This window comes from Miscanthus floridulus, chromosome 13 (genome assembly GCF_019320115.1).
Source record: "Miscanthus floridulus cultivar M001 chromosome 13, ASM1932011v1, whole genome shotgun sequence".
In the NCBI taxonomy this organism is placed as follows: domain Eukaryota; kingdom Viridiplantae; phylum Streptophyta; class Magnoliopsida; order Poales; family Poaceae; genus Miscanthus; species Miscanthus floridulus.
The window spans coordinates 4,111,378-4,138,722 of NC_089592.1; the positions used below are offsets into that span (position 1 = coordinate 4,111,378).

The following is a 27,345-nucleotide window of genomic DNA, read 5'->3' on the forward strand; positions in this document are numbered from 1 at the left end:
TTTTGCTTTGTTGCCGGTGCATTGCATGCCTAGCTAGCTAGCAAAGTGCTTGACCACCCACCCCAGTCCCCAGAACGAAAGTAACAGCTATAGCAAGTGCTCCCCCTCCTTGGCCTTGGCCTTGGATGACGGATCGTTCACCGTTCCATCATCGGCGGTTTCCATTGGCCAAGCATGAAGCATCGTCTGTAACCTGCGATGATCGACGACCAACTCACTCCATCTCCAGCCATCTCCAACGATCGATCCCAAGAAATTAATTAAAGGTGTGTACATGCAGCATATTAACTCCCAAAGTCCCGATCGGTTCTCTTGTAATAATTCTATTATTTGCTTGCATTTCTACTGTCCCTGCTCCATCCGGGCAGGTTTCTAAGGCGTTCGTTACTCCTATTGTTGTACAACAGCTAGATAGCCAGGAGCTGTACGTACGTACTGCAACAAAACCCTGTCTCTCTCTCGAATCCATCTATCTCCCTGCTTGCTTCAATTAGCCTTGCATTAATTGGATCGTTCGTTCAATTCATTCCATCGGCTGGCTTCTTCCATTATATTGCATTATTGGTGGCATCTGGGATCGACCATCCGATGCTCTTCCGCACAAACTAAAGGTACGGTGTATATATGTGTACCATTATTATCCATGTTTTTCTTTTTCAATTAAGAAACTGATTAGTGTTGTGCGCGCATGCTAGCTTTATAGATGTATAGTTCTCAGTTCTCACTCACGATATCAGTATTTGGATAGAGAAAGGAAGAGTTTCACACGATTTATGGTGATTACAAGCTAGGCCAGGCGAGCGTCAGCTCCCTGCCAGACGCAGCCGGCCTCTTCTTCCTTCTCCGTCCCTTCCCCAACTCTCCTCCTCTCTGTTCGTAACTGGGCCCGAAATACTTGGAATTGGTCGGTCTTGCTTCGTTACCAGGCCCACGAATGCTTGAAGGCTTCTTCTTGCTTCCCGCCATCTCACCTTCTTATGTTCCCTTGTCACGCATGCCAGCTGGGCTCCTGACAACAGTTCAACATGTAGATCAACGGTTCATAGTTACTTGGGAGTACCATAGCAATCCCCATTATATATACTAGTCCAATAACCCGTGCTCTTATACGGGACAAAATCTTAGAACACATAAGAATTAGTTACTGTTTAATATACCTCTAACTATTTAAAAAAATATTATATTAAATTGCATGTTTTCTCACTTTGTTAATTTTCTAACACAATAGATACTATGGTGTCTTTATCCAATTGTGATAAGCATACCAATTACTAAACATTAGCTTAAATTATGGTGGCTCCTGTTGTAGCCCATACGTCCTGCTGTCATGAATCTAAAACAAATTACTAATATTAAAGTGCATGTTTTTCACTTTGTTTATTTTCCAACACAATATACTGAATAGATATAATGTTGTCTCTGTTGAGTTGTGATCAATGTATCAATTACTAATCTATACGTTTCTCCATCCATATCTATAGTTTTTTTTCCCTTTGCATGACACCTCTATGTAACTTCAATATGCATTTAGTTCAAACATTAGCTTAAAAAAGAAAAACTTAAACTATGGTGTCTTTTATTGCAGCCCATATATTCTGATCCCATAAATCTAAAATTTTGATTTTCAAACCTAATTTTATCAATGGCTACAAACTTTTTATTCTCAAGCTAAGCTAAAACACTTATTGTATCTTTATTAACTCACCTGTTGACCTTTCTAAAATAAGAATTTTAGGTCGTAAATTGCACTCTTAAGTACTACAATGACATAAACAGTCATTTAAAGCATGCACCACATCACTCAAAATCGATGGTAAAGCTTGAAGTGAGATCTAGAACAACGCTAATCTAGAGAGAATATTAATATTTAAGTTATATAATGATTGTTTACTCTAAAGTAATCCCAAGGTTTATGTCTGCACTACCCCACTTCTCAAGATGCGTTTAAATTTATTTATCAAGAAATTATATGTGCACTAATGATTATACTATCAAGATAGATAACATTCTAGTTAAAATGTACTCCTTCCATTCCATGTTATAAGTTGTTCTACTTTTCTAGGTGATAGCTTTTTCTATACATTTAGATATACACTATGTCTAGATACATAGCTTTACTATGTATCTAGAAAAGTAAGAATGACTTGTAATTTGGAACGAAAGGAGTAACATATGTAAAGTAAAAAATTATGTAAGTTATACAGCATTGTTAGTAATATAGTTTTAAATAATTTGTTAATATCATTAGTATATGAGTTGTTAAGAAAATATTTTTTCATGGTTCGTGAAATAGAACATATATATATATATATATATATATATATATATATATATATATATATATATATATATATATATATATATATATATATATATATATATATATATATATATATCGCTCAAGCATGCATGTGTACTTGATATGTATGATGGTATAATATGTATATTTACTTCAATAAAATGCTAATATTTTAACATTAATAGAACTGAGTAATATAGAAACATATATGTGCTTTATGGTAATTTAAATATTTTTTTGTAATAGAAGATGATAACTTATATGTAGATTTGAGGGGATCTTTTAGTCTTTTAAATAATAAGAAAAGTGGTAATTTAGATGAAGATTTAAGTGGTTAAGATAGATTATCTATCATAATAGCAGGTGGGTAATTAGAATTATATTTAGGTTCACTTTAGATCATGTTTTTACTGGTGGGTAATTTAAATACAGATTCATGGGGTTCTTTAACTGTTTTACATAGTCACAGAGGCCAACCATTGTTAGAAAATATAATAGATCCTAATGGCTATTAATATGAATTGTATTAGAGCCGACCGGTTTGATGGCCTTAAGTTTTTGTTTTTTTGTGAGAAGAATTTTATGATATATATTCAGTTGAAACCTAATCTTAAGTTATATAAGTTTCTGTTGCATCCCTTTTTATAACATCATAAATCAATATTTTAACTTTCAACTTTTAATCTAGTTGTTGCAGTTTTTTAACCACATGTTAAGCTAAACTCTAATGTTTATTTCAAAAAATATCTTAGGTCCTAAGCTACCTTCTTAGTTATTACATTGGTCTGTATAGTTGTTTTAGCTTCATTGCGGCACTCAAGATGTTAAATTTATATCAAAGTTTTATATGTGTAGTAGTATTTTTTATAAATATAGAGTGCCTAAAATTAAATTATGAATATTGATTTGACATAATGTTGAGTCAAGATGTATAAACTTATTTAAAATAACAACCTATAAATTTTATTGTCATAGAGTATTAATATATTTCAAATGAATTGTCAGCATAATTGCTATGTGGTTTTGTTAAGGGAATGTTTTCCATGTTTGATAAGCTATTAAAATAGATATTTACCCTAAACGTATACATGTTTACTTGCTCTACATGATAGAACAAAGCAAGCGTTGAAGTATGTAATTTAGAAGCATATATAGCGTACTTTTATGGATATTGGACAATTTTTCATAATATGTTGTATTAGTATTTGCATATAGATATGAGAGATATTTTTTATTTTTTTATAAAGGCTGAGGTTGATAACTTTGATACAAACTGAAAGATAAATTTTATATTATATTTTATAGTGACATATATGGGTATTTTGAATGCACAGGGTTAGTTTGTATCTTTTTATAATGATAGATGTGGGTAATTTATAAAATGTATTAGAAGGTTATTTTGAATTACCTTTCGTAATGCCCAAGGTGTAGTTTAGTTAAAAATTTAGGGGGTTATTTCGAATTGTCTTTTAGTCAATGATCGATAAAAACAACTAGACGGACGCCGAATAGATGGATTTCTGGTTCCGTATGGGTGAAGGTACTGTAGCACCTCGTGGCTACTGTATCTTTGCCCTTTAATCTTGTGCCGGATGCAAATTTCTGATCCAAACTCAGAACAATGCGTATGAGTAGTCAAATAGAATGTATTCGACGAGATCTATGGATCGTGAGCTCTGATCATCGATCTGAGCAGCAGATCAAAAAGTCAATTTTGGTCTTTGTTTAAAGCCCAGTCAATTTTCTTTAAATTTTCTTAATCCATATTAAAATCTTTGTTTATGCACTAGGTATTCCTGGGTGTCACATTTTTTCCTCCTTTAAGGAATTCGTCCCTGAATTCTTTCAAGTATAACTACTAACAAAAACAAGGATCCAACCACATAACAAGAGAAAATCACTTACCAGACTCAAAGAGCTCTCGATACTTCTCACACTTACTTGCCTACAAATTCCATGTGGCTACTCACTTCATTTGATTGTCCATAAGACCTTCATATATTTGATAGTCCGATTATGCATAACTTACACAAAGAACTCTAATACTCGCGCTTGGCAACATTCCATAATCATGTCTTGCTCTATAATCACTAGCTTAGCTTCTATCTTCTGCTCTGGGTCTTTCAAATATTTTCTGAACACATAAACATGAAACATTGGTGTACTCCTGCCATACTCTGGCAATTGCGACGATATGCTAATGCACCAATACGAGCAATAATCACAGAATGAAGGTCCAATGTCGTACCTCGGGCTAAGCTTCCCTGTGGTACCAAAACGAACGATGCCTTTCGTCTGGGAAACACCAAGGCCTTATGCCGACTCTAAGCAATCAACAAGTTTTGTCGAATATCACGTACTTTATCAAGAGTCTGTTGTACCCAATCTAGACCAACTAAGGAGCACCAACACATCCCAACAAAGTGGAGAAATACACCTACGCCCATACACCTCTTCGTATGGCACCATCCCGATACTAGCTTGGTAACTGTTGTTGTAAGCAAACTATAGAAAAGGCAAGTGATCTTCCCAACTTCCCTTCCATGAAAGCATACAGGCACGCAACATATCCTCGAAGGTCTAAATAGTACGCTCAGACTGACCATTTATCTGAGGATGGAAAGCAGTACTTATATAAATTAAGTTTCATGCCCAAAGTATTATGCAAACTTTGCCAAAAATAAGACACAAACTTAGTCTCGATCTAACACAAAAGACTTGGGCACACCATGCAATCTCACAACCTCCTTGATATACAATGGAACCAATTCTACAGCTGAATTAGTCGCCTTCATTGGAATGAAGTGAACCACATTGCACACCAACATAGCATCACATCATCATTCCATTGGTATACGCCTTCAAGAAAGTACATGCCACACCAACCACTAAGGGTTATGCATCATAACATCGTATTCTAAAGAAAACAACATTATGTCAATCATGATAGGTTCACCAAAGAATCATGACTAAACCACCAAGAAATAACCTCCAAAATTGACTTGTTCTTACAGGCACCAACCTAGAACAGCTGTAATCCATGATCCTCACAAATTGGTCACTTGCACCATATTAGAGAATATGCCATTCAACTTGTGAAGCTAGAAGAACATATGGTACACTCCCACTATCAGACCATCAGGACTACTCTGCTAGGCTAACTCAAAGCCACTTAGATCCTTATCACAGCCATTAAGGCCACTAAAACACATAGACTAGCTAAACAAGACTACAAAGACTCTTCAATTTCAAAGTTACGTTTTAGCATCCAAACTACCACCAAGCACACAACACTAAGCTCAGCACAAAGGCTTAGGAAAACTAACACATACACTTTAGGAACATGGTTGTAAGCATCTCTAGGATTCTCATGAAACTCCACTAGAGAATATTCTCAACGCATCTTGATGACTGTCACTAAGATGGCCTTTGAGTAGTGTGGAAAAAACCCTACCCCAGACTAAGGTCAAGCTAAAACATCGCCACTCCAATCTATAGGACAAGGCACACAATGGCCCACCCATTTGATATATCAAGAGAAAATAGTTACAATGCATGGCATGGTGGCCAATCCATCCGTCATTCAACCATTTACTTTGAATATAAATAGTTGCGTCAACCTAACACTCGGTCAACCTCACTTAGCAAAGTAGAGAAGGCATTGCGAGGGCCCTCCACTCAACACTTAACTGCAAAACCAGACAAAACTTACTCTACAGGGTTCCAAACTTCTTAGGTCCTACAGGCCCAAGACAACAACAAAAATATCTACTACTCAAGAAAAGATAACTATATCAGCTACAAGAACAACACCTAGCTAATAGTTAGACATTTAATAGTTAGTTAGCTAATACTGGACCATATTTGGAAACATTGGGCTAATTGTTAGACAGCCCATTTTTTGCCATATCTATCCAAACAGGGGGTAATAGGTGGGCTAAAAATTAGCCAAGGCCCCAACTAGTTATTAGCTCACTAGTTGGCAAGAACTAGCTAATTTTGAGCTAAAAGCAACAACCAGTGAAAAAAATAAACTAAAATACCTCGAGACTATCCTATCTCACTATACTACTTTTCTCTTCGTGTAGGGAGCAGAACAATTTCAAGGGCAAAATTGTCATTTAAACAGGTGTCGGGAACCAATATTAGGGTACCCGAAGAGGAGGAGCTAATGATCATCAAACGTTGATTCATCCGCGCGATCAAGAACGTGACTACACCGCTTGCCGGGTCACTCCTCGTCCGTCCACCGAGACCATGGGCCCCACCTCAAGCTGACTCCCGAGGGCTGGCTCCGCCTCACCCGACATCTAAGGGCAGACTCTGTCTCGCCCGACCCCCGAGGGCTGGCTCTGCCTTGTCCGACATCTAGGGGCTGGCTCCGCCTCACCCGACGTTCGGGGGCTGGCTTCACCTCACCCGACGTCTGAGGGCTAGCTTTGCCTCACCCGACGTTCGGGGGCTGGCACCGCCTTGCCCGACATCCGGGGACTGGCTCTGCCTTGCCCGATGTCTGGGGACTGGCTCTGCCTCGCCCAATGTCCGGGGGAAGACTCCGCCTCGCCCAACATCTAAGGGCAGACTCCACCTCACCCGACGTCTGAGAGCAGACTCTGCCTCGCCCAACGTTCGGGGGCTGGCTCCGCCTCGCCTGATGTCCAGGGACTGGTTCCGCCTCGCCCGACGTCTGCGCAGTTGCTCTTTCATAACTACGGGCGTAGATAAGGCAGGGCACTTAAGTCAACCGCAATACCAAGGACCATACCCTGCACGCCTGTAGGAAAGTACCATCAGGATATGACAAGACAGGCACTTTAAGCCCTTCTAGGCATGTCAGAGCCCGAACAGTGCTGTAGGCGCTGACATTTGTCTTACAGTGTTGTGGGCGCCACCATTTGCCCTCGGGCGTGGATCCTGACGGAAGCATATGACAATCACTATGGTCCAGGAGGAAACTCGCATCATCTACCATAACAGACGTGCGGTCACTGCGCCGTCTTCTCCCTGTAGGGTCACGAATCAGCACCCTGGTCCGTCGCGCCGCCCGCTGGGGCGGGATGGGACGTGACCACTTGCTGATAAAGCCAGAACATGGCATCATCAGTGAACAGACACCCAGCGTAGCCCTATTAGGATCAGCAGACATGCACCTAGCATGGAGCTATCCCTGGCACTGTCTGCCATGTCAGCGGGGCTCGCTTAGAGGAAAAGAAAGACCCAACATCTTTGAAGGACCTCCTTTGCCTCTGGTTTTTCTTCTTTCTCCCATCTGTAATCCATGCTTCCCCTTGGTCTATAAAAGGGAAGGCAGGGCACCCCACTAAGGGGATCTATCGATTCAACACACCAGACATCACATCACACACAGCTGAGCAGCAACCAAGCTCTCAGCGCCCATTCGACCTTTCCATCAGAGACTTGGGACTTGTCCCTCTCTCACCCATTTGTAACCCCTACTATAAACTTTTCAGTGCTAATAACACGTGCATCAGCTACAAACTAGACATAGGGACATTCTACCCAAACCAGTATAAACCTTGTGTCTTTTAGCACACCATCCAGGTCCAACGCGCAATAACAAAAATTATTCATTGGTGTTCACTCGAAACACCGACAGTTAGCACTGCCAGGTAGGGGCCTTTGCACGTTCCGACATTAACATTAGGCCATATATGGCTAGACACGGTATCAGCTGGGTCCTAGGTGCACACGTGTGCCTCGATGACCTGGACTTCATCATCACAGTGGGAGCAGAGTTGGCATTGGCTCACACCGCCATCCAACCTCTCCCCTCCATCGGCCTCAACTACGGTAGGCTTGAGCGCTAGCTCGACGTCTCCCTAGGACCTCAGCCATCCTGGGAGGACCCACGCTGCCTCACCTTCTCTTACGCCAATGACATGGCATGGCTCGCCTGGAGGGGAACCCTTCTCTCTGGAACACCTCATATGAAGCGCCCCGATAATGCTTCCGTTCGGTCTCCGCAACGCCGCGGCGACCTGCTAGCCACCTTGTGGCACAATGCATGGTTCCACCTCCCACGAATGACAAATTCATGGGGGTGATCTCACATGTCACGGAATCTTTCCACGACCTCCTGGCAGAGGGGCCAGAATCGCCCTCTGGCTCTGACTCCAGTAGGGGAAGCCATCACCCCTCTCATGAATGCTTTGTGACGGGTACCCCTAAGGGACATGTCAAAAGTGCCCACGAGGGGGACGCTACCCCAACAAATGACCTCAATGACGAGGCGCAAGGGATACAGTGGCCCCACCTCACATGCCGGTGGAGCAGCTGAAAGCCCAACACCGAGAGATCGAGGAAGCACGACTCCAGCTCGAGTAGGAATGCGCGGAGCTCAATCAGGAGATCGAGCACCGTGGAGATGGTGGGTGCACATGCACCATAGCCTGCGACGTAAACCGGAGGATCATCGCCGATGATGAAACCCTCCCTCGCTTCGCTCGGGCTAGCTAGAACATCGCCTGCCGTGGTGGCCTTGCTCCATGGCCTTCCAGAGGCTGCGACGCCCAAGGATCGTCAGGCTCACCACAAGATTCACAAGCTACTCGAGCGTGCGGTGGCACAGCAGGCTGAGAGCTCGTTGTCTCGGCGATGAGAGCTCGATGCCAGCCAGCGCACGCTCTTAGAGCGTCCCGGCATGGATGCGTCGGTCCACCAGGCACCACAAAATGGTGGGCGGCGTGTCGTGGTCCCAGTGCATCAGTGTCTTGGCCGCAACCATGACGCACGCAACACCCTCAATGCTCGTAGGCACACCCACTATGATCTGAGAGAAGGAGCTAGCCGCAGCTATCGCCCTCATCGTGGTGAATGCTACGACAGCGACGAGGACCAAAGCCCGAGCACTGGCCTACCGGGGCCTCAAGCCTTTGGCCGACACATCCTCAACGCTGCCTTCTCGCCAAGATATCGACCACCAACCAACATCCTGAAGTACTCTAGGGGAGACAAACCCCAGACTATGGCTCGAGGATTATTGGCTTGCCTACCAAGCCGGTGGCGTGGATAATGATGATTTCATTATCTGCAACCTTCCACTATTTTTGGCCCATTCGGCACGGACATGGTTGGAACACTAGCTGCCCAACAGAATCCAGAGTTGGGCGGACCTGAAGGAGATCTTCGTGGGGAACTTCCATGGCACACACAAGCACCCTAGGAACCTATGGGACCTCAAAAACTGCTGAAAGAAGGCCGGTGAGACCCTCCGTGGGTACATCTAATGTTTCTCCTGGCAGTACAATGAGCTACCTAACATCGCCAATGTCGACGTTATAGGGGCTTTCCTATCCGAGACCACCTGCGAGTCTCTGGTTCACAAGCTAGGACACAAGGGTCCATGAACCACCAAGGAACTCCTTGACATCGCCACCAGCCACGCCTCGGGCGAAGAAGCGGTTGGAGCGATCTTCGATCGCCTCAATGGCAAGGTGAGGCAAGACAAGGACGCTGGCAAAGGCGCCTCCAACCGTTCCGCCAAAAAGAAGAACAAGAAGCAACGGTGCGAGGGCTCCCTCATGGCCGCCGCTGACTGCAGAGGTGATCGGAAGCCCGCGGAGGGCACTCCGAACCACTTCAAAAAACTACTCGAGGGGCCATGCCCGAACCATGCCTTTCCAGTTAAGCATCTGTACAAGGACTGCGCCCTCATGAAGCGGTTCTTGTCTGGAGGCTCGAACAAAGGGGAGCATGGGAAGGACCCTGACCACGCCATGAACGACATCGAGGAGAAAGACGACATCTTTCCAATGCCGGATGGCTGCCTCATGATCTTCGAAGGATCGGAGGCCTATGACTCCAAGCGCTGCCAAAAGATCACACGCCACGAGGTCTACACGACCGAACCGGCCACACCTGCCTTCCTCCAGTGGTTAGAGTCCGCCATAACCTTCGATCGGACTGACCACTCGGAAAGCGTCCCACAACCGGGATGATATCCGCTCGTGGTCGACCCGATCATCAGTACAAAGTGGCTCACCAAGGTACTAATGGATGGGGCAGCGGCCTCAACATCATGTACACCGAGATGCTCGATGCCATGGGCATCGACCGAGCGTGCATTCAGCCAACCGGAGCAGCTTTCCATGACGTCATCCCTAGAAAGCAGGCCATGCCACTTGGGCAGATTGATCTTCCCATCACCTTTGGGGGTCCATCCAACTATAGGATGGAGACCCTCACCTTTGAAGTGGTTGGGTTCCATGGAACCTACCACGCCAGCCTGGGATGACCATGCTACATGAAGTTCATGGCCGTCCCCAACTACACCTACCTCAAGCTAAAGATACTGGGCCCCGACGGGGTCTTCACCATCGGCACCTCCTTCCAGCGTGCCTATGAGTGTGAGGTCAAGTGCTGCGATCACGCTGCAGCAATCGTCGCCTCCGGAGAGCTCGCCACCATCAAGAAGGAGGTCACCGAAGAAGCGCCCGGCCCTAAGAAGTCGACCGGATCTTTCGAGCCGGTGGAAGGCTCCAAAGAAGTCCTCATAGATCCCGGCAGCCCTGAGGGCAAAGTGATGCGCATTGGCACCACGCTTTCCTCTAAATAGGAAAACATGCTCGTCGACTTCCTCCATGCCAACAAAGTTATCTTTGCGTGGATACCCTCAGACATGCTAGGCATTCCAAGGGAAGTCGCCAAGCACACCTTGAAGATCCACCTAGGCTCCAAGCCGGTGAAACAGCGCCTGCATAGCTTCAACGAGGGGAAACATAGGACCATCGGCGAGGAGATCGCAAAGCTTTTGGTGGACGAATTCATCAAGGAAGTGTACCACCTAGAGTGGTTAGCCAATCCTGTTCTTGTACGAAAAAAGAGTGGGAAATGGAGGATGTGTGTTGACTACATAGGTCTCAACAAGGCGTGCCCAAAGGATCCATTTCCTTTGTCGCGCATAGACCAAATAGTTGACTCTACCTCGGGGTGCGAAACCCTCTGCTTCCTTGACACATACTCTGGGTACCATCAAATTGCGATGAAGGAATCCGACCAGCTTGTGACATCTTTCATCACCCCCTTTGGATCATTCTGCTATGTCATGATGCCGTTCGGTCCAAAGAACGCTGGGGCTACATACCAGCATTGTATGCTCAAGTGTTTCGAGAACCTCAGCGGGCGAACCGTTGAGGACTACGTCGATGACATCGTGGTCAAGTCCAAACAGGCTAACCGCCTCGTGGCCGATCTTGAGCAGACCTTTGCAAAACTCCGAGCTAATGGCATCAAACTCAATCCCGAGAAGTGCGTTTTTGGGGTCCTGAGGAGCATGTTGCTTGGTTTCATCGTCTCCGAGCATGGCATCGAAGCCAACCCAGAGAAAATCTTTGCCATTACAAGGATGGGCCCTATTCAGTACATAAAGGGGGTACTGTGAGTTATAGGGTGCCTCGCCACACTTAGCCGCTTCATCTCACGCCTCGGTGATTGAGGTCTCCCCCTTTATCGACTTCTAAAGAAGGCCGACCACTTCGAATGGACATCCGAGGCTCAGGAGGCACTTGACATGGTCAAGCAGCTTCTGACAAAGGCCCCGATCCTAGTTCCTCCTACCGATGGAGAACCCATCCTGCTATACATTATGGCTACCACGCAAGTGGTTAGCGCCGCCCTAGTGGTGGAGCGGGAAGAAGAGGGGCATGCCCTCAGAGTACAACGCCCTATGTACTTCATCAGCAAGGTCCTATCTGACTCAAAGACCTACTACCTCCAAATCTAGAAGCTTCTGTACGCCATCCTCATCACCAAGAGGAAGCTATGTCACTACTTCGAGTCACATCCAGTGATAGTCGTGACGTCCTTCCCCCTTGGCAAGGTCGTCTAGAACCAGGATGCCATGGGAAGAACCATGAAATGGGCACTCGAGCTGATGGGTCAGGGCATTGCATATGCCTCCTAGATGGCCATCAAGTCCCAGGTGTTGGTTGATTTCATTATGGAATGGACCAAAGTCCAAATGCCACCAGCGGTCGTCGATCAAGAGTACTGGATGATGTACTTCGACGGATCACTAATGAAGAAGGGCGCTAGTGCGGGGCTAGTCTTCATGTCACCCCTCGGGGTACGCATGAGGTACATGGTCCGTCTCCATTTCCCCTCCTCCAACAACATGGCCGAATATGAGGCACTCATCAACGGCCTATGCATGGCCATCGAGTTGGGAATCCGACGCCTTGACGTTCATGGAGATTCCCAACTGGTCATCAACCAGGTCATGAAGGAGTCAAGCTGCCATGATGCCAAGATGGCCACATACTGCTAAGAAGTCCGCTAGTTGGAGGACAAGTTTGACGGCCTCGAGCTCAATCAGATCCCAAGACGCCTCAACAAAGCAGTCAACGCGCTTGCGAAAGCAGCATCTGGCCGAGAGTCGGTGCCAATAGGAGTCTATGCTAGCGACCAGCACAAGCCCTTGGTTCGCTATGGGGGGTCAGAACAAGGTAGTGATGGTCTGACCAATCTAGGCCCAGGGGCTGACCAACCGTCAGCTCCACCCAGCACCGAAGTCATGGAGCTCGAAGAAGACCCAGCGACAGAGCCTGTCCCTCTGATCGACTAGAGGACGCTCTATCTTGACTACCTCCTCCATTACGCGCTACCACCAGACAAGACGGAGCCTCGATGGCTCACATGTTGCGTCAAGTCCTTTGTTCTTGTGGAGGGCGAACTCTACAAGCGAAGCCACACTGGGATCCTACAGCGCTGCATCCCCTTCGAACAGGGGAAGCGTTTGCTGAGCGATATCCACAGTGGGGTCTATGGTCACCATGCCGTGCCTAGAACCCTGTTCAGAAATGCGTTCCGATAGGGCTTCTACTAGCCTACAACGGTAGCCGACGCCGAGCAAATCGTACGCACCTGCGAAGGGTGCCAGTACTACGCTCAGTGTACTCACCTACCGGCCCAAGCGCTCCAGACAATCCCCATCACCTGGCTGTTCGCAGTCTGGGGACTCGATCTGGTTGGACAACTCAAAAAGGCGCCCAGGGGCTATACCCACTTGCTTGTCACCATAGACAAGTTTACAAAGTGGATAGAAGCTCAGCCTATCTCCGCGATCAAATCCGAGCAGGCCGTGTTATTCTTCCTCAACATCGTCCATCACTTTGGAGCCTCGAACTCCATCATCACGGACAATGGCACATAGTTCACTAGGAAGAAGTTCCTCCGATTTTGCGATGAACATCACATCCGCGTTGACTGGGCCACCATAGCACACCCCCAAACGAATGGGTAGGTGGAACGCGCAAACGGCATGGTCCTACAGGGCCTCAAGCCTAGGATCTTCAACCGATTGAACAAATTTGGTGCACGCTGGGTCGCTGAACTTCCTTCAGTACTCTAGAGCCTGAGGACAACCCCTAGTCGAGCCATCGGCTACACGCCCTTCTTCATTGTCTACGGTTCTGAGGCCGTCCTCCCAACCGACCTCGGCTATGGAGCGCCAAGGATCAGGGCATACGACGAACAGGTAGCCGAGGCATCCTACGAGGACGCCATGGACCAGCTAGACGAAGCGTGCCACATCTCCCTCCTCCGCTTGGCCAAGTACCAACAGGCGTTACGATGGTACCATAGCCGATGAGTGTCGGGCCGAGCCTTCAACGTCGGGGACCTGGTCCTCCACCTCGTACAGAGCAACAAGGACCGCCACAAGCTCTCCCCACCATGGGAGGGACCATACATAGTTGCGGAGGTGCTCTATCCAGGTGCCTACAAGCTCAAGAACATCGACAGTGAAATCTTCACCAATGCCTGGAACATCGAGCAGCTACGTCGCTTTTACCCTTAATAAACACACATTTTCTCTTATCAGTTTTGTTATCCAACTCCCTGATTTTTTCAGTGACATCCGACCCCAGCAACGGCGAGGGGTCGGATCTCACTCAGGGGCTGATATGAGCATATCTATTCGGTAAACATTTTCCGCAGGGAAAACTTGTCTCAACAGGTTACGTGAATCAATCGGACGGCCTAGTCACGGTTGAGGAACGGGTAGGATGCAAACAGGATCCCACTGTTATCTAGTGAAGGCTTCCCAAACCCATCACCCTTACCATCGAGGTAAAACCAGTGCCCAGGTCGATCGAATGGCTCATAACCGCCACCGAGAGACAAGCACCCTTACTTACTTACTTTACATATTAATTTTGATACCCAGCCTCCGACCCCAGCAACGGTAGAGGATCGGACATCACTCGGGGGCTGGCGGGAGTGTCTATTCACTAGACATTTCCTCTTTACCTGACCCCTCCTTACGTTTAAAAACTAGAGGCACGGTGTGCGGGCGCAAACTTTGAGTAAACCTGGCCGAACCGCTAGGACCCTACGCCCCAGCGGCTATGGCGTTCTTTGCCCACCAGCGCGATTAGAGTCTTTGTCTTCGCACTCCAAACCTTAACCTCCACCTTCTTGGGAAGGGTATGGAGGGGCCTACCTATGGAATCTCTATCGAGGAGAGGCTGTTAGGTCGCCCAAGTATCGAACGGCTCGGGCCGCTGCTGAATGATAGATACGAAAGAATGGGAGGCTCATACAGGTTACAATGGCTCCATCATGAACGTCGGACCCGAACCCCACATAGACATATCCGGTAAGAATTCCCAGAACCCATCACTCGTGCCATCGAGGTAACATTACCGACCCCCGCTATTCCTTCATATGATCATTTATTCAATCATTCCTACATTCATCTCGCACATCCAAGCGTCGCATATGCGATTGCTGCATCACAACGCTTCATGTCATGAAGCGGTAGTCATCTCATTCGATATGAGCGACAACCGACCGAGGTTCGAAGGCTGACCCATGAAGGGCTCGAGGCCGCCTCATGTCAAACAGAGCCAGGGGAGAAAAACCGAGATCAGCCCTAGTGGCCTTGCCCAACCCCGCTCAGAAGCGAACAGGGACATCTTAACCTTTCTCATTCGATTCTAACCTCGAGCCAAGCCCATAGAATCTCCATCGAGAAGAGGCCAACGGGCCACCTGAGCCTATCAAATGGCTTAGGCATCTACCGGGAGGCGGGTTAAGAAGTAGTGGAATGCCACATGAAGGCTCTACCGACCTCGTCAGCGGATGACGGACCCAGATTCCACTCGAATGTGCCCATTAGAGAGCTCGCCAAGCGCGACACTCGAGCCATTGAGGCAATTGTCGTTAGCTCAGCCCCTTCGATTGCGGAAACCGAGGATGGGGTGATGCATAAAACAAGGCCGACCCCTATTGAACTCCATGGGCCTCAGGGGATCGAGCCGCCCGATCTTAGATCAAGAGACCAAGGCTTGAAGGTCGCCTTGCGTCGAACAAAAGCCAGGGGGGAAAACACAGATGAGCCCTAGCGGCCTTTGCCCGTCCTGCCTAAAAGCGGACAAGGTCATCTCAACCTTCTCGTTCAATCCAAACCTCCAGCCGAGCCCATAGAATCCCTGTCGAGGGGGAATCTGTTGGAAGGCGGGTTAAGGAGCAATGGAATGCCACATGAGGGCTTTGCCGACCCCGTCACAAGCAATGGAACCGGATTCTATTCAAATATGCCTATTAACAAGCTCATCGAGCGCGTCACTCGAGCCATCGAGGCAAGTGACGTTAACTCAACCCCTCCGGTTGCGGAAACTGTGGACGGGGAGACATTCACAAAAACGAGCCGACCCTCGACTGAATCCCTGCTATGCACGGGGGCTCGAGGAAGGTTGGACTTGCGAGGAGACCGAACGCACGGTCATGGAACAATAGTTAGGATCCTAAGGAGGGGGTACGCGTGAAGACAAGATATACTTTCTCCTACTAAGTTTTGCTATCCTCTCCTCGATTTTCTGTGACATCCGACCCCAGCAACGGCAAAGGGTCGGATCTCACTTGGGGGCTGATAAAGATATAAGTACACCTTTTCTAAAACAATCGCCGCGTCAGACCTCTTCCTCACACTAGGTCTGGCGGCAAGGTACAATCGCAGTGTCAGACCTCTTCCTCATGCTAAGTTTGGCGGCAAGGTACAATCATCGTGTCAGACCTCTTCCTCACGCTAAGTCTGGCGGCAAGGTTTGCGGAAACAAATAAATTGATCATCCCTGGTCGGACTGCAAAAAGCCTACGCCTTGGCGGCTACGGTGTCTTTGCTCACCAGCGTGGTCAAAGTTCCATCCTTACACCTCGGACCCTACGGTCTTAACGAATGGAAGGGTTAGAATATGTGAGCCCTTCTTTCGCATATAAAATGGGAAGAAACCAAGTTCAATAAAATAAAACGAAGTTACAAAATTGTTTTTGTGATACATAAAGGTCGGCGCTTGTTCATAGATTACAATAAATGTTCATCCGACCTATATGACTAACTACCCCCTCTGGGGGATAACTATATTATCAACTCTGCTCGCCAGGTCTTGCGCAAGAGGAGCCACCGCAGCTTCTATCTCGTCCAGCTTGGAGGCTTCGTAGCCAGGCGCGAAGCCAAGGCTCATTGTCTCCAAGTCAATACTATCTACGTAATGAGAGCGGGCGATGGCGAAGGCTTGGGTGATCCTAGAGCGAAGAGCTTCCCTCTCAAGCTGGCGCACCCATGCCATGATATCTACGGCATGGGCAGCAATCGAGCTGGTCCCATTCAGCCGCACCACCTCCAAGTCATCGCAAACCACTCCAAGAGCAGCTCTCAGGAGATCGTGCTCGTTGCTCTCTGGCTGAAGGATCCTCCGCACCTCGACAAGCTCCATGGCCAGCCCGGCGGAGATGCTCTCGGCCTCCAGCCTCCGGGTAGTCATGGTTCTGAGCTCAGCCTGGAGGGAGTCGATCCTCTGTAGCACCTCATCACGCTCTCGGATGGCCTGGTCGTGCTCCCCGCAGGCCATGCCGCGCTCTGAGCAGAGCCTCTCCATGGTCTAGCGCAACTCGTCTCACTCTTTGCGCAGCTGGGCAACCGCCTCAGCATCCAGGTTTGCCCTCTGCTGTAGGGCCACGAACCTCTCCTCGGCTCCTAGCTTGAGCTCCCGCTCCTTCTCTGCCTCGGCCAAGAGGTCGAGGATCTGCTGGCGGGCCTCGGCGTCCCTTTAGAGCAGCTCATCCCACTCCTTCCGGACTTTGGTGGCCTCCTCCTCATCCTACCGCGCCTCGCCGATAGTGCCTCAAACGCCTTCTCGGCCTCCTCCGTGTCCCGACGGGCCTCAGCCTCCCGTAGCCGGAGACTGGCCGCCTCCTCGGCCAGGGGAGTCAGCTCAACCACCCTCTATTGGGCAGCGGCAAGCTAGGCGGACACATCCCCACGCATCCAGGCCTCTTCAACGAGGCGGTCCTAGCTTTCCTTCTGCACGTGAAGGAACCGGGATTTCTCCTGGCTGTGAGCGATAAGGGACTGGAAAAAGATGACGGTCAGAACACAAAAATACGTGAAGAAAGAAGAAAGCGAGAAGAAAGATCAAGTGAATACCCGGCCAGTGGGAATGACGATGTCGCGTAGGGCGCCCCTAGCCTGGTTTAGAGCTTCCAGCACGACCGAGATCCCTTCGTTGAGACTCTCCCGCTCGATGCTCTCAGTAGCATCACCGAGGGAGAAGAGTATCGATGTCGGGTCTTGTCGATCCATCCACTGGAGCAGAGGCTCGCCCTGCACGGGTGAGTGGCTGCCCCCCGACATCAGGGCCAAGGGTGACCCCCCGCTATTCCTCTCCACCACCGCCACGACGCCCAGGGACCCCTCGGTCGTGTCCTCCTCCGTCTGGACCACGTCGGACTCTGTCATTTGGGCCGCCGGTGGCTCGGATCGCGCCGCTTCCTCGGGCACCACCGTGGCTATGTCTGGTTGCGCCCGGCTTTTCATAGTCACGGCCACCTCCGCTTGCGTCGGCGGGGCCTCGACCGGTGGCATCGCGCCAACCGCAATCAGCGCCATAAGCGTGAGCGGTAGCTCCATCCACTCCAACGTCGACATCGGAATAACCTCCATCGCCGGTTACTCGGCAACCTTCGAGGGCGCTCCTTAGGCCCCAGCATTCGCTCGACCCACCGAGGGCATGAGCGCCACTGCGGGTAGCGCCTGATCGGCCGACGAGGCTGTAACATCGGCTCCGCTCCCAACGGGATTGGCGTCGGGCGATAGCCGCCGCCTCGCCTAAATGGCGACGCTTTTCTTAGGCGCTAGCACCAAAGAGTTGCCCCATCTCAGGACGCTGCAAGAAACAAGGGGCATAAGTCATGCTGAAAACAGAGAAAAATAGAGAAAATAGAGGAGTCAATGACTTACATCGGCGTTGGGGGACAAACCCCTAGGTCCTTGCTCCAACTCATCGGGGCGGGGCCATTTTGAGCCCGCCCCCTGCTCCTAGGCAGCGGGGCTCACCTCCCTTGCATCCGGGGGCACGGCAGCAGAGCCACCCCCCTCCGTTGGCACCTCGGGCGCAGCAGCAAATCTACCCGCCCCTGCTGGCTCTTGAGGCACAGCGGCGGGGCCACTCCCCTCCGCTAGCACCTTGGGCACGGCGGCAAATCCACCCGCCCCTACTGGTTCTGAGAACAGGCTGACGATCTAGGCCTCCTCCTTCGGCCTCACGGACTCGCCTCCCCCTGCATGGAATGGGAAGGGTCCCTGCATGGATGAGTGGATACCTGTCAGCGTATCCTCGCTCTTCAGGTCATCCCACTCGGTGTCGGCAACTACCTCGTCATCTTCCTCGTCATCATCATCATCACTATTCATGTCCTCCCCTCGCTCCCATGCCCGCAACTTCTGATGCTTCTTCCTCCTCTCATCCTCCTTTGCCTTCCGCTGCCGCTTGGCCTCGGCGCGGTTGGCCGCCATCACGGACAGGTCCTTCGGCAGCGGAGCCGGGTGATCCATAAGGATGAGTTTCTTCGGCTGGTCCCCCTATCTTAATATCAGCATCAAGAGGTTGGGAGTTCAATTAAAAAGGAGGCACGAGGAAAGAAAACTTACAAAGATGATGTACCCCAGTTTCGGCCGCATTGGGGGTGCCCCGGCACTAGATACACAAACTCAAGGACAGCGCCGGTGTCATCCCGTGAAGGCTCCATTGCCTCCTTGATGTGCTGCGCCACTTCAGACGGGGAGAGCGCTCCCTCGGTGAGCGTCATCGTGTGCAGAGGGAGCGTGCGCCTCATCAGCGACGCCACCCTCCGTGTGTGGTAGGTGCCAATGATCCCCGACCCCTTCATGCCCCTTTCCTTCAGGATTCGGATGGCGGTGAGAAGGTCCTAGATTCTCTTCTTGTCTTTCTCTGGGACTCCCCACTTCCTCCATGATTCCAGAACCTCTTCGATGTGGCGCCCAGTGAACTCTGGCAAGGGGGCAGCTGCATTGTTCTTGACGTAGAACCAATGCGAATGCCACCCCTTGTTGGAAGTCAACAAACGCATCGGTGGGTACTCACTGACCCGGTTGTTGCGGAGCTAAATGCCGGCGCATCCCATCGGTACGTTCAGCTTCTGTTTCTTCTCTCGCTTCTTCAGGAGGGTGATGGCGAAGAAGTACCACCATAGGTCGAAGTGGGGACTAATCCCCAGGAATCCCTCACTCAGGGCGACGAACGCCGCAATGTGTTGGATTCCATTGGGATTAAGGTGCTGCAGCTCTACCTTGTAGTAGTGCAGCAATCCCTGAAGAAACTTGTGGGCGGGGGTGGCGAATCCCTGCTCGTGGAAGTGAGCGAAGGACACGACATAGCCTTTGGGCGGTGACGGTGCGTCCTCATCGCCGGGCAGCCGCCACTCCTCGGCGACAGTCCGCACGCAAAGAAGATCACGGTGAACGAGGCCCTCCAGGCGCTGGAGGGTGATATCAGAGCGGCACCACGGCTCCATTGGGGGATTGGGGTGGGTGGATGCGATTCGACGACAGTTGAGACGCGGATGCGGGAGGCTTAGGCGATTGGCGGCGGAGGCTGTAGATGCAAAGGCAAGGAGGCAAAGTACGAAACCCTGGGGGTGAACCCTTTGGTTTTATAGGGGCGACGGATGCGAGGAAGGCAACCGTCCGCATGGATCTCCGCGCCTACCATGATCTGTCACCACATCACGTCGTGGGATATGCGCCCGCAATCCCTATCCTTTCCGTCCGAAGACGCGCCGGACGTTTCGCCTCCCCGGGCGGACCAGGACTCTTTACAAGCAAAAGGGATACGGGTAAAAAAGCATTCCTCCGGCCCGTCTGGGCCAAGGAGTTTGAGGGCTGGCCCATCAATGATTTCGACGGTCATCCCAAGACAACCTTACGACAAAGGATGGGCCCGCGAGCGGCCAAAATTCGCGCGCACCCGCTGGCAAGTCAAAAAATCCCCCAGGCAATTCTACTCGAATCGCCTGAGGGCTCGGGGGCTACTGTTGGGAACCAATATTAGGGTACTCGAAGAGGAGGAGCTAATGACCGTCAAACGTTGATTCATCCGCGCGATCAAGAACGCGACTACACCGCTTGTCGGGTCACTCCTCGTCCGTCCACCGAGACCATGGGCCCCGCCTCAACCTGACTCCCAAGGGCTGGCTCCGTCTCGGCCGACATCTAAGGGCAGACTCTGTCTTGCCTGACCCCTGAGGGATGGCTCCGCCTCGCCCGACGTCTGGGGGCTGGCTCCACCTCGCCCGACGTCCGGGGGTTGGCTCCGCCTCGCCTGACGTCTGAGGGCTGGCTCTGCCTCGCCCGACATCTGCGCGTTGCTCCATCATAACTACGCGCGCAGATAAGGTAGGGCACTCAAGTCAACCGCAATACCAAGGACCATACCCTACATGCCTGCAGGAAAGTACCGTCAAGATATGATAAGACGGGCACTTTAAGCCCTTCCAAGCATGTCAGAGCCCGAACAGTGTTGTAGGCGCCGACATTTGTCTTACAATGTTGTGGGCGCCGTCATTTGCCCTCGGGCGTGGATCCTGACGGAACCATACGACAACCACTATGGTCCAGGAGGAAACTCGCATTATCTACAGTAACGGACGTGCGGTCACTACGTTGTCTGCTCCCCGTAGGGTCGCGGATCAGCGCCCTGGTCCGTCACGTCTCCCGCGGGGGTGGGATGGGACGTGACCACTTGCTGACAAAGCCAAAACATGGCATCATCAGCGGACAAACGCCCAGCGCGGCCCTATCAGGATCAGCGGACATGCACCCAGCATGGAGCTATCCCTGGCACCATCTGTCGTGTCAGCGGGGCTCGCTCAGAGGAAAAGGAAGGCCCGGCATCTTTGAAGGACCTCCTTTGCCTCTGGTTTTTCTTCTTTCTCCCATCTGTAATCCCTGCTTCCCCTTGGTCTATAAAAGGGAAGGCAGGGCACCCCACTAAGGGGATCGATCGATTCAACACACCACGTATCACATCACACATAGCTGAGCAGCAACTAAGCTCTCAGCGCCCATTCGACTTTTCTATCAGAGACTTGGGACCTGTCCCTCTCTCGCCCGTTTGTAACCCCTACTACGAACTTTTCAGTGCTAATAACACGAGCAGCAGCTACAAATTGGACGTAGGGACATTCTGCCCGAACCAATATAAACCTTGTGTCTTTTAGCATATCATCCGGGTCCAACGCACAATAACACAAATTTACTCGTTGGTGTTCACTCGAAACACCGACAACAGGATTCCACGTATATTAGCTCTTGTATCGAGACTGAATAGGACTAATTTAAACCAGTTAACGATTAGTCCTACTCAATCCAAACGAGGTCTTATTAGCCGAGAACTATTAGCCAGCTAACTCTGCTAGTCATCGGTTCAAACAGTGCCCTAGCTTGCCAGTGTGCTTTTCCTCTTCTTCTTTTTTCCTTTCTTCTTTTTTGGGGTTGGTTGCAGTCATACGTTGCCACTTACAGCTAGCCTTGCGTGCCACACCAGTGGGTTGTCCTCTCTCGATCGCGTTCATCTTTGGGTCGTCCTTCATCCGGCCGGCTTCCATTGGCCGATCGGGCTCCGACACAACGTAACTCATCATCTCCCGGCAGAATTAATTAATTAAGCAGAGCAGCTCACGCAAAATTAAAGGTGTGCACACGTGCTAGCTAGCTCCTCCCGATCGAATCCCTATCCTCTGTTGCCTTTAGATCGAATTACTTATTACTACATTGTTGTGATGAGCTTGCAGCAAGTTGTTACGTTATTAGCAGCAGGCTGGCTGATTAATACATGTATGTATGTAATGTTAATAAGTTGTATACCTGCGCGCGTATGTATGTAATGTTATTATGTTAATAAGCATGCAGGAAGCTAGCGAGTACATGCATGTACACGATGGGGATGAGATTGACCGAGATCGGCTGATCATCATGGGTACACGCCTTCCGCCCTGATAATTTTATTTATTAGGTGCGTGGGTGGATCGGAGGAGTTTCAGCGTCATGAAACTAGTGGTACTGCTCTAGTTACTGGCTGCATACACACACAATTGCTAGCTTAGTTTGTCTTGCCAATTCTTCATATAATATACTTCCAAATATAATTAAATGATCTTATATAGCAATCCAACGACCGTCCTTCCCGCGTTTCAGGGTATCTGGGCAACAGATGTGGCTGGCGCCATAGAGGAAATATTCAATCTTATTCAGAGGAACCTCAGCAATGACGGAAGCAACGTCTACTTCGATGGTTGGCGTGGCTTTGGGGCAGCCGCGGTTCTTAGGTCCATAGCACAAGCACTCCCATCAATGAAAGATCCTCCTCCAGAATTATGCTTTGGCAGAATCATTTATATTGATTGCTCCAGGTGGACAAGCAAGAGAGCGATGCAGAAAAGAATTGCAGAGGAGCTAAGACTTGACCATAAGACCATGTCCATGTTTGACGAGCTCGACGAAGAGGATGACTTCAATGGGGTGGACCACGGCTCTAGGGACCGGGTACGAAGTGTTGCATTAGTGATTGACCGAACCTTGAGGGAGGGTAGATTCATGATGATTTTTATCAATGGGAGTGGTGATGAGGTGCTTCTAGGTAGACTTGGTATTCCAGAAAGTAGTGATTGCATGATACTATGGACTTTCAGTACAAGGTGCGTGACAATGGGCTCCTACTATACCTATACCAATAAGATAGTAGAGAAGCTAAGATATACGGATGTTCTGGTTTATTGCGACAGTCTTGCTGGAGATTTATCAAGCTCACAGTTTATGGCACTGTTTAGTGAAGAGGCTGCTAACATAGTTGCTCGTCACCCATGTATGCAGGGTGTGGACTTGACAACGGTGGTAGATTGTTGTCTCTATGGGCTGCATCTACACCACAGTTTTCATGGCACCACTGGATTTGTTTGGCCAGCTCATTCTTCCAACTACTGGATATGTGATGGGATCATGCAACAAGGGGAAAGAGAACGGGAGATCAGCAATGCATTGCATCCAGAAATAATCTTCGAGTGTGATGCCTCTGTGCTTGATGCTGTGTTTAAAAAGTTCAACGATGACCCGAAGACTCCTTTTCTCGTAGTTAAGGATGGTGACGATGATATCTATGAGGAGGAGGATGGTGACGATGATATCTATGAGGAGAGGCCTAATTATTATCGTTGGATTTCTATCTCCTTGAAGAATAAGAAAGTACATGAGGGTATGCAAAATATACTTGAAAGGGCATCGTCAATCTTCCTAGCACTTGAAACAAAGGATAGACCATATAGATTGCCAAATACCTTGTTTAAACAGTGCAACAAACTTGGTGTGCTGGTTCTCTCCGGTTGTGCCTTCAGTTTTGTATCCCCTCCTTTCCTCCACTGCAATAAATTAAGATTTCTTGGGCTGGACAACTGCACACATCAGAATAATAATACAGGTAGTGAACCTGAAGGACGGGACTGTATCACCAAGTGGGCATTTCTGCAAAGCCTGTGGGTGCTTGACCTGCGTTACACAGACTGGGGTGATATCTTATCTGAGGAAAAGATAGGTCTTATGGCTAATATCACAGAACTAAATATAGAAGGAGCTAGGTGCTGGCAGTATACGGGTCAATTATTAGAGAAAAGGTTACCTTACCTTCAAAGACTTCGGATAATCAAACCTACACATCAGGAAGAGTCGACATCCTTGGACATCAACAACTCATTTGTGGGTAACAAACAGCTAGAAATACTTGATTTGTCTGGTAACAGTGACATGAAAAGCCTACCGACAAGCCTATCAGAGGCAAGCAAACTTCAAGTACTTGTTCTAGATGGTTGTGATGGGCTTGAGAATGTTGTGCTGCACAACTCCTTGCTAAGGTCATTCAGTTTTGATGGCTATGGACCAGCATCCCATTGGACATCAACCGGCAAGCTACCTCCAATGAGTTCTCGTCCAAATGGTCCATCTGCTGTAGATAATATGAAGGATGTCAGAGCCTGCAAGATATCTCTAGAAGGTTGCACATTGTTGGAGGATTTGTTCTTGCGTGGGCTTCCCAACCTGGAGGAGCTGGACCTTTCAGGATGTGCGATCAAGGTACTTGACTTTGGAGCTATGGTGGTGGATGTCCCAAGGCTCAAGAGACTCTTCCTAGTAGGCTGTGAGAACCTTCGTGCAATAAAATGGGGCTCAGATGAGCAATTGGAGTTGATCTACATAGACACAAGGCCTGTCAATGGGAGGACACTTGGATGTGCTCGGCTGCCATCCCTTGGTGCCCAGCAGAAATACTTCCGGCTGCACGCAATCTTTGCAGATGCTAGGCTTGCTCGGTCCCTATGGACTCTTATATCTTTATCACATTACAATGCCTGTTATTTCAACATCAACATCACCTCTTCAGCTACATGCATGGAGACTATTCAACCTGAAGCAACAACAGACAAGGAGAAGGTGACTGGATCCATTGATGACAAACGACACTATGACATAGCTGCTAGAGACATATATTGTGACATCTTTACCAAGGTTGGTAATAGCCCAACCCCGATGCAGGCCTTCCCGCAAGGCCCAGCGGGACAATTGGATCGCCATATCGAGATTGGTGACGGAAGTCGTAGCGTGCAGAGTGAGGTGGAGGCAGATCCTTTTGGTTCTAATTTGGCTTCATTGATGGGAGGGTATACCGAATCCCTGCATGTGCATGATGTCTCGACCTGCAGCAATACTATGCCTAGAAGTAATTGGTATTCCCTCAGGTGGTGCCGTGTCGAGAGGTGCCCCAGCTTGCACGCCGTCTTTCCTCCGGGCTCAGAGGATTGGAATGGTACGCTGGAGACCATCTGGGTATCGGATCTCCTGATGGCTCGTTGTGTATGGAGCAAAGGTGACATCCACATCGTCCACTGCGGCCAACTCAGACACGTCTTCGTACCGGGTGATGCTGACGAGAAGCACCGGCATACAAGCGTCGAGTTCCCGAAGCTGACCACCATCCACCTGCACGACCTACCAGCGCTCCGGCAGATATGCGAGGCCGCCGAGATGCTGGCGCCCGCGCTGGAGACCATCAGGATCAGGGAATGCTGGAGCCTGCGCCGGCTGCCGGCCTTGAAGGGCCGCAACGAGCCAGGAAAGAGGAGGCCGACCGTGGAGATCGAGAAGGACGTGTGGGACGCGCTGGAGTGGGACGCTGGCCACCACCCTTCCCTGTACGAGGCGCAGGTGCACTCGCGCTCCTACAAGAGGCGCGTGCTCAGGAGCACCGTGCTCAGGTAATAATCAGTATATTTTTTACATAAGTTCCTATGCGTTCGTACGTGTTGAGTGCATTTATCTGTCGTCGTTGGCTTGTTGTAGCTAGCTAGCCCAGTTAATTAATAATAATAAGACAGCTTACTTGCTCTTATGAATTGATTTAATTTGCTTCTCTATCACTCACTCTGCTGCCGACAGGTGATGGAAGAAAGCATGCATCTGCTGCTGCTGCTGCTACCGTCGGTCGTCTCTGTGGATTACTGTTCGAGTGATGGATGATCCTGCCTGCCTGTTGATCGATCAGTTTGTTTGTTGTGTGAAAGGCCAGGGAGGTATGGGGCTTCAGGTTTGCTCCTGCCTGCCATGACGGCTGGCCAGCCGAATTGGCCTCTTCTGTGTGTTTGCATTTCTTATAAAAAGAAAGACGGCTAGGCCCAGGCGCCTGCTTGTTGGTGCCTGAGCCTGATGCCTGCACGGCGGTGTCGCGTGCAGGCCTGGCCGTGTGAGGCAGCAGCCACCTGCCTGCATGTCTGCGGGTGACAGTTTGTGTTTCAGCTTGCCGAACGATCAATGAGTGTGTGTTTGTGTGTGTCTGCTACCTCAGCCCAGCCCGTTTGTGAATTGTGAGGGATCAGACCAGATGCTTGTAATAAGAGGCGCGTCGTCGACCGCACCTGTCTTGTCTTGTGTGATTTGATGGCTGCGCTCATGGGATTGCTTTGCTTGCTAGATATGTATCCATCTACATATGCCAGCTGTATTGTATTGTATTGGTGAACCATTAATCAAGCTACAATAATCTATGATCAAGTTTGTGGTGTGAGATTGATTTATATGTTCTCTGCTTGTGGTTCTACTCTGTTGAAGTCAAACATTGAGCATCAACACAGGTGGTGATTAAGCAGGTTGCCTTTCATTACGACTAACTTGTACTAGTTGTCTGTCCTCATTGCCAGCTGCCTGCAGTGGCTGCATGCTAAAAGAACAGCAACCATAGTTGCATGGTCCACCTAGCTTGATATCACTTTCACCAACAAAGAGCTTCAGTGATATATACGTGCTCAGAATAAACGAGGGTGATAAGGTCCGAGATACAGATGTTTTCTTATGTATAAACAAAACATTGTAATGATTCCAGTCACCGACAACCACTTAGATTCGCACCACACATAATGGGCCATAAAATAAAAACTCCAACAAAGTTCAGTTCCATGAATGGGTGTCCATAGAGCTTATACCCCTTGTTCACAGCAGGTCAAGCTGGACAGAAACAGAGACGCATAGACCATTCTTCAGAACAACATATTTCTATGGACAAACACTAGACGATTTTGAGGAAAGAAAACATGTAACCTCGACAGCAGAAAGCACCTCATAATAGTTTCACTTTGATAAGTAAAGTATTCCAGCTTGTTTATGTCAAACGGACATCCTAAATAAGGTTGGG

At 49.2% G+C, this 27,345-nt stretch overlaps 2 protein-coding genes across 6 annotated transcripts; both read left to right on the forward strand.

Moving 5' to 3' along the window:
• On the forward strand, window positions 1-26,687 carry LOC136501736 (uncharacterized). Of its 5 annotated transcripts, XM_066497261.1 has the most exons (6): window positions 1-266; window positions 408-611; window positions 22,527-22,673; window positions 22,812-25,321; window positions 25,400-25,915; window positions 26,097-26,687. In XM_066497261.1, exons 3-6 carry the CDS (start codon window positions 22,662-22,664, stop codon window positions 26,098-26,100), a joined length of 3,042 nt encoding a protein of 1,013 aa, XP_066353358.1. In that variant the 5' UTR covers window positions 1-266; window positions 408-611; window positions 22,527-22,661; the 3' UTR covers window positions 26,101-26,687. The 5 variants fall into 5 exon arrangements, with proteins under 5 accessions (XP_066353358.1, XP_066353355.1, XP_066353356.1 ...); XM_066497258.1 differs by having other exon boundaries at window positions 22,812-25,915; XM_066497259.1 differs by lacking the exon at window positions 408-611 and having other exon boundaries at window positions 22,812-25,915.
• LOC136499300 (uncharacterized) lies at window positions 10,563-10,874 on the forward strand. The gene has a single exon (XM_066495009.1). It carries the CDS (start codon window positions 10,563-10,565, stop codon window positions 10,872-10,874), a length of 312 nt encoding a protein of 103 aa, XP_066351106.1.
• Window positions 26,688-27,345: the final 658 nt, after the last annotated feature.